At 42.9% G+C, this 8,183-nt stretch overlaps 1 protein-coding gene across 2 annotated transcripts in view; it reads right to left on the bottom strand.

The window, feature by feature from the left end:
• Nucleotides 1-897: 897 nt before the first annotated feature.
• The window catches only part of AMFR (autocrine motility factor receptor), a 41,623-nt gene continuing 34,337 nt past the window's right edge, over nt 898-8,183 (bottom strand). The window contains exons 11-14 of one of the 2 annotated variants that reach the window (XM_018564876.1): nt 6,655-6,789; nt 6,462-6,539; nt 4,901-5,085; nt 898-1,782 (exon numbers count right to left, since the gene is read on the bottom strand). In XM_018564876.1, the coding sequence (XP_018420378.1) occupies nt 1,623-1,782; nt 4,901-5,085; nt 6,462-6,539; nt 6,655-6,789 (558 nt within the window). In that variant the 3' untranslated portion in view covers nt 898-1,622. Of the gene's footprint in view, nt 1,783-4,900; nt 5,086-6,458; nt 6,540-6,654; nt 6,790-8,183 lie in introns of both variants that reach the window. The other variant, XM_018564875.1, reaches the window with a different exon arrangement.

Here is an 8,183-nt window from a genome sequence, read left to right on the forward strand (position 1 = left end):
GAACAAAGAAGCTGATTGGTTGCAATGCACGGCTGCTCCAGATTTTGATAAATTCCCCCCATAGTATATAAGCGAGAACTGCTTTGATTTTTGTTTCTGTCCACTCAGGTCTGAGACGTAAGCAGCATTGCATGACACAACCCTTTCTGGCAGGAAAGTAGAGCTGATTTTCCTCTGCTGCAGTTAAATAACACTTACAGGTCTTGTCCCTCCCCCAGTCTGCAACTGGACAGTAAAAGGAGAAGTAGCAGACTGATGAGATCTCTCTGCTCTCTTCACCTACTAGCATGCCCCTGGTTAGTGCATCAGCACTGAAGCACAACTGATTGTCTCTGTGGTTCTTCTCCCACTCCTAGCCTGTACAGGGGATTGCAACAGGCTGATGCCAAATTAAATTCGGGCACTTACCCTGCTGGCAATACATATAGTGAGGTATTAATGACCATACATTTGCATTCATTTGTCTTTTATATACACCTAGAGTTTAGCATTAAAGTGAATAACTACTAATGTATGATTAATAGAATGTAAAGAGTTTAGTTATACTTGAAGAATGGGGCTGTGATATTTGCTATCCCATACATAGACTGTGCTTTCTCCTATAGTGGAGTACAATGACTAACTGTTCCTCATTACTCCGACAGTGTTCAGTCAATGGACTTTCAATGAACACATGCTGTGTAGATGGTATATCCATCAACTGATCTTCTCTTAACAGCTGTTCAGCAAGGATGCTGATCGCACTCGCTAGCGGGAGACCCTACATATCTATATCTGATAGAAAATATATATGGCACAGCAAGAACACATATAAATGACCTTAAAATGAACTCTACAACTCAAAATGAGTACTCACCGAGTATACGAGTTTCTCTTTAACGCAATGGGGACAGACAATTCCAAATTGTGAACAGGTATATAAAGTTTGTTTGTCTTGTGACTGATGTTATCTACTCAGACCAGAAAAAACATACTTTAGGTTTATTGGTCCTTTAAATGTTTTTGTAATACAAAAATTCTAAAACACTGATAAACAGAACAAATGCAAGCAGAAGATATTCCGACAAGTCCAGATCTCCTTCTACCCGGGTATGGAATGACACGGGCAGGTAAAGCTTTAATGTCTGAGATTGTGAGATGCGACACCTTAGGGTTAAACATTTTGCATTTGCGAATATCGTAAACAAATGGCATTGATATGGGACACCCATAAAGAGAACGGTCCTTGATTAGAAACACTGGTAAAATATTAGTCTCTGCTCAGTAAATATGTAAAAATACAAAGACCTGGGTCTTTCTAGGTGTTATCTGGATATACAGAGTCACCAGAGGCAGTGTCCTCCATCTACATATGGACGGGTTGACCACAATCCTCTGAGGGTGTGAAATGGTCATTAGTCTTCAAGTGAAAGAGTCGGCACTGAATGCACGTTAGTGCACCAGAGCCCAGAAGCAGTCCTGATCATTCTAAACACAAAAGGGCTTCCAGAAAAAGAAATTACAAAAGCAGACCTGCGTCTGTCGAGCTGGAATAGCTCATAAGCAAGGTGCTGGGTCAGTACGAGTCTGTGCGTGCACCTCGTGCACAAATACAACGTCAGGTGGCATGTGCAATCTAGTCGTTATTGAGGGGGCCGCTGCAACTGAATTCTGCGCTCGGCAGCCGCTGCCAATGTACGCCTGCGGATGTTTACAGAGTCCGAAGAAATACCCTCAAAGGACGCAGTTTGTTCTGGTGACATGAGGAAGCCTTCATCTTCTGAAGTTCTATTCAGATATCTCCTGTAGGGAAAGAAGAAGAATATGTATCAGACATTCCTTTATAGCTCCAATCCAATATCCTTTATGCTGCAAAAGTCTTTCTGTATTACTTCTATCATATGCATTTGAGGAACTCTTCATGGTCTCTTGCTTCACCAGTACATAACAAAGAATAGACTACACGGTCTCTGAGATGTTATCCATATCAAATAAAAGAGAGCTGGGAGGATTGCGTTCATCAGCTTACAAAGTGCAACAAATAAATGTCACAAGAAACAAAAAAACAAACCATCGAGAGCCCATTCACACCAGGGCGGTTGCGGATTAGCGCGTCTACTGCGCTTATCTCGCAAGGGAGGTTAGGAGAGTTTTTAATTGCATTTCAGCACTGAAACGCAATTAAAGATGCCCAAAACAACGCTGATCAGCGTGGTTCCATTGAAACCTTTATGGGAGCGGCACTGATCAGCACGGCAAAAATAACCCGCACGTTCGCATGAATGGTCCCCAAAGCAATGTATGGGATCGTTCATGTTGGCGGATCCATGCGGCCGAAAAAAGTAAAGCTCAGTTTTACAAACATGATGCCCATTGCATCCTCTGCAATCATGTTCAAAGAATATTTCATAAATGTAGAATTCATTTTACAAGAGCTGATAGAGATGGATCTCTAAAACTGGACATTTTACAGAAATGAGCACACCACGGTCTTGCAACTACTCATAAACCATAGCACATGTCAAATATACAGAAAAAAGAAAATGCACCCACACAGTACAAACCTTGCTGCAAATGATCCATTTACAAGACGGCTGCCATCAAGTGGCTATAAAGGACCTAAAGGAAAAGTGATCACTTCTGCAGTTGCCTCTATGAAGATGGAGCAGAGAGACACATACACTGTTCTGCTCTGTTCCAGTTTATAAAACTCAGGATGAAAACTGGGAAATTTTTATGCATCATAAAACACTTGCAATTCTGTCAATAATCTAGGTTTTAAAATATGCCGTTGCATACTACAAACTACATACACCTCAAAAGAAAATATGCAGCATGCAAAATCTGTCCAGTCTTCAACCTGCATAAGTTTGATAAATGCCCCCTAATGTGCTGCATATAGCAATGTTTGTGTGTTTTTATCATTGCTCTCACATACTTGACTCTTCCACTAGGTGGTGCTGTTCTCTATGTGTTGTCACAGCAGAGCTTGTGCAATGACATGGTGTGACCACTTTCTAAAGTGTGTCAGAATCAGCAAACAGGCAATACAAGACACTAAATCACAGTTGTTTTTAGACAAATTACATGAAACAGATCTTGGGATGAAAGGATTGTAAATCATCTGCTGTGATATTCCCTGTGCTGACAGCCTGTTTTCAGTCCCGCCATTTAAAGTGTGCCTAAATATTAGATGTGGCAGTGGAATTAGTTTTCACTTTTAAGGCTAAGAAAATTTTCAACAAGTACAGAAACTATCAGTTGATCTTGCCGGAAATGCAGTGTCATTATCACCTCTCATGTGAGCCAAAAATAAAGCAAAATTAACTTTGATCTTTATTGTGTAAACTATTCGTCCCATGAATCCCCAATATAAATGGAGATGAACAAAGGGAAACATGTCTGCGACAAATTTGACTTCCTCCATAGATGCAGCAGAGGGGAAAAAGGGACATCATGGCAGAGGAAGTGTAATGTTTGCAGAATAACCAGGTGAAAAGAAAGAAGAAAAACTAATGTAGCCACCACATCTAAGGACTGGTAAGCTGCAACATATTACATTTTTGGTTTTGGGCTGAAAGCCCATTTCCACCTTTGCAGAGGTATTTTTAACTGCTTGAAGACCAGGTGTTTAGATCCCCTACCTGGCCAGGCCATTTTTCAGTGTTCAGCGCTGCGGTACTTTGACTGACGTTTATTCCGTCACGCAACGCTGTACTGAAATGAATTTTATACCATTTTTTGGGGACAGATAGAGCTTTCTTTTGGTGGTATTTAATCACCACTGCGGGTTTTATTTTTTACTATATTCAGGAGAAATTACTGAAAATTTTGAGAAAAAAAAGTTTTTTTTTACATTATGCTATAAAACAACTAATATTACCCACTTTTTTGGTAAAATATAAAAGATGGGACAATAGCGGGGATTTCCCGCTCGGGCGTGCCGTGTATACACGCCCAGTTACATCCAAGAAGCTCCCGGCAGGCCGTGTATACACAGCGGCTGGCCGGGAGGTAGTTAAAAAGCATATGCCAGCAATGTGCACCAAGTGTACATGAAACAGACATTGCAGGCTTTCCTGGTTTTTCCAGCAGCTGCATATGTGAGTCATGAAAATGTACATACATATACATCATCACTGCACATCTTCATTACCACAATAGATGCAAATCCCTTGCAAAGGTGGAAATGGACTTTAAGCTGGCCATAGACAGCATGACTTTGGGACAATTCCTGCCACGCCCCCCGCCTGCAGTGCGATCACCCGTAACCCAGAAAGCAGGCACTCTAGTACCTGCGTCCAGTCCAATCTGCAAAAATGCTGCAAGTGCCTGCGTTCTGGGTGTGGGCGATCGCACTGCAGGCAGGGGGCATGGCTGCGGTGCCATTGACTTCAATGCACCACCATGCTCCCTCCTGCCCTGAACGCAGGGAGCTGGCCGGCTTGCGTTCCAGAGGCTGAACACTCTGGAACGCAGACTTTGTGGTGTGAACCGGCCCTCTCTCTTGGCTGTCTCTTCTCTTGCTCTCTCTTGTTTCTATCTGCTGTATCTCTCCTGTCTGTCTTTTCTTACCTCCACTGCAGCAGCTTCCCAGGTCTCCTCAGGGCCGACGTTGCACACGGGGGAGAGGTGTCCCGTCCCTTCCTGTGTGCAGCGTCTGACACATTCAGCCGCAGGAGGACAGGACACAGGTCAGTGAGCCGATCGCCATCTACAAGTGTTCGCTTTGCGATCGACTGGCAGATCGCGATTGACCTAAAGGGCAACCCTGCCCTAGACTGATGAATGCAATAGCTGTCAGTGGAGATTCCTCTATCCATGCTGCTCACTGTTGATGGAGGAATCTATTGCTTTTCCTGAAGACAGAAAATCGAGCTCGTGCATGGCTAGCCTCAGAAACGCTTTAAAATCTTCTTACCTTCTTGCCAGGTGCATCATATCTTCTTTCCTCTGTAACAACATTCGTTGCCTCTCCTCTGCAGACTTGGAAAACCTGCTGCCTCTGGCCTCAAAATCTTCTGCCTCTGTAGCCTGGATGTCAACCTCACTGAAATCTTCAAACTCCTCCACACTTGGCGAAAGGTTCAAAGGAACTCGCTCAGTCTAGGAGAAGACACGTAACAGTGAACGTTATGGTAAAAGAAGAACAAGAGATATACTAACAAGTCCTAAAGCAGACGTTGCACTAAAATGCAAGGCCAGCTTATGTGGCTGCCCCTACCTGCTACAAGGCTTAAACTTTACCTTACTCCCAGACTTCCAGCAAGCAACCTGATGCCAGTTGGCCTTCCTGAGGAATCCTGAATAAGTTGAGTATTCTATATCCCACGAGAACACGTTCCTGTACATTGCAGTAAAGTCCTCTCTCGAGAATTGGGACCCTAAGCTTTCCCATGATCCCTGTGGGAATGCCAATAACATCAGCAGCAGGAAATGACTGGAACTTCGGAGTAAGGTAGTTTTAATGCCACACATGCAAACCTTACATGAACACTGTTAAGTGAATGTAAAGCTCAAACGTTTGACCCGTCAGGTTTTTGTTTTCTTTTTTGCTGTCTTTGTACTGTCTGGAAGATTTCACTTCCTATCCGAGAGGCACAACAGGAAGTAAGGAGGAAGTGTCTTCATAAAAAAGGGGATATCCCCTTTTGAAACTGTCACCAGAACAGGTTTCCCAAGTGGAAGATTTCCCCTCTATTCCTGTGCCACCCCAAACATTTTGGATTTCCTATCACATTTTGTACAGGAGACAGTGGTCACCAGAGCCATCTGTGAGAAATTACCCCGACAGTTAGCAACATTTTCACATTCTATCCAAAACTAAAATAAAGAAATAGGAGTTTCATACTGTACACTTTAAATGCAGAAATACATATAGTAGACAACAGTGAGAGCTCTGTGCACTCACCTATAGGAGAATGGCTTAAATCACACTTCTTTTGGTTTGCAACACAGGCAAAGTCCAAGAACGAAGGAAGATCCATTTATTTCTATGGGACTTCCCACTTGCACACCACTTTGTAGCATAATAGCAAGTAAGTTTTCCATGCGGTATTTCCATACACTGCCCTGTGGGGTCCCAATCGGGTCTATAAATTTGGACCCTCCAGTAGCACATGCCAAGGAACCTCAATGCTCATGGCAACATTCAATGTAGTGCATATTACAGTATGACTGCACCCCAAGAGACCTCTTAGGAAAGACCTATATATGCAATTTACAATTACAGATGAATTTTCATTTTATAGTTTAAATCAGAACTAAGATAATGGAGACAAAGATTTTATGTATTTTCGTATTTGCTTTGCTCACATTTCAAGAACAACGGAAAGGCATATGAAACAAACACGAAGGTATAGAGAAAAGGTGAGAATGAAATTACTACTTACAGAAAATGCTTGTAGAAGCCACAAGGGTAATCATTGGCAATACACACATAGGCATTTAAGGACAAGCTAAGCACATGCATTGTATAATACCTGCACTGAACTGCTGTTGTCTTCCTGCTCATTTGCATCTGGAGAGCTGTCAGCGGCTGGTCTGGGGTCATCTGGCCTCTGTAATATAAAATTCCTTCTTAGAAGAGCTGGAATAAGCATTGGGTAATATGATTAACTCTAATATCTGCTAGCAAAAATCATGTTGAACAGCACCTCTACCCAAGGCACTGACCTGTGTAGGAAAAGGCACTTGGATCCGTCCTTCTAAAATATTATCCGTTGTAATCTCCACTGAGCGAGTGATCTGCAGGTCCTGCAGAACCAGATGATACGGTACTTGTGGAAACATGTCTAGGACTTGTCGGGCCTGCAAAGACATTGTATTCTAATATTACAACTCATGAGCAGATGAGCATTTCCGTAAGGGGAGAAGCTTGTGTGAATAATCACCTAATGGATTCCCCAATACAGATCCCAGCTCAGCCCCTCTAGTCTCAATGTTCCTGATTCATCCTCCAGAACACAGACACTAGAATATTCTGAGAACAGATAAGTAAACCCAGAAATTCAGACTCCAAGATCTCATTGCTGGAGTCCCTGAAAAGGTGTAAGGGCTAATCTTCCCAGGGGATACTATATTTGCTAAATAACATAACATTAAACTTAAAGAACTCCGGGGTGGGGGGAATTAACCCTTGCAGTGGGGCTGCCCACCGGAATGCAAGGGTTAACTGCTAATTTTTGTCTAGATTAAAAAAAAAAAAAAGTTATACTCAACCACCGAAACCCGAAAGTCGGCTTCCTCTTAGACTGGTCCCTAGAGCCTCTCTCCCCCTCCTGCAGCAGTCGAAGGTCCAGTAAATCATCACGTCTATACATAAGGGAGAATTGATCAAAACTGGAGCAGATTTGGATTGCAACCGATCAGCTTCTATCTCTCAAATCTCAACTGAGCAAACTGAAGAGAGATGCTGACTGGTTGCCATGGGCAACTGCTCCAGATTCTATCTGCTCCAGTTTTGATAAATTCCCTTCATAGTGCATAGACGCGAGGACGCTGAGAAAGATTCCAATGCTGCAGTGTAGGAGGAGAGAGGCCGGAGGGAGAGCTGCGATAGCCGGCCAGCTCGGAGCATCGGGTGAGTAGAACTTCATTATTTTTGAACCTAGTAATAAAAAAAAAAAAAGAAGAGCATTTAACCCTTGCAGTGAGGGGGGTAGCCCAACTGCAAGAGTTAAGGAAAAGTTTTCCTGGAGTTCTTCTTTAATCCCCCTTAATGGCAAAAGTTCTCAAATGGGGCAGTTAAATTCTAAATGCTAAATACGCAATACCACATTATAAAAAAAAACAGAAACATAAAAGAGTGACGGCAGAAAAAGAGACGGAGTGGTCCACCAAGTCTTATGTTTAGGTCTAAGAAGCAGATGATTCATCCCTTTGACATCTAACCAAAACTGAAATGCCAAAGTTATCCCGGCATGCAGCAGCAGCAACGTTGCCTTCACAAGAGATTGTGTATTATCTCATTATCCAATCCCCCGGATCCCCACAGTGACCCTGTTGTATTCTTTATGACTCAGAAAATGTTTTCTCATATAGCTGAAAGCATCACTGTCACCTCTACTGCAGTCAAATGCTGACCGACCTGAATGGGTAAAGCTTCCAAGTTCATTTTAGGTATAGAGATTGCCGCCTTACTCCTACTTCTATTATCCATGGAGATTGGGGGGGGGGGGGGGGGCAGAAGAGCATTATGTGAA

The sequence above is a fragment of the Nanorana parkeri genome, unplaced genomic scaffold (genome assembly GCF_000935625.1).
Source record: "Nanorana parkeri isolate BGI_ZX_2015 unplaced genomic scaffold, ASM93562v1 scaffold790, whole genome shotgun sequence".
Taxonomy (NCBI): Eukaryota; Metazoa; Chordata; class Amphibia; order Anura; family Dicroglossidae; genus Nanorana; species Nanorana parkeri.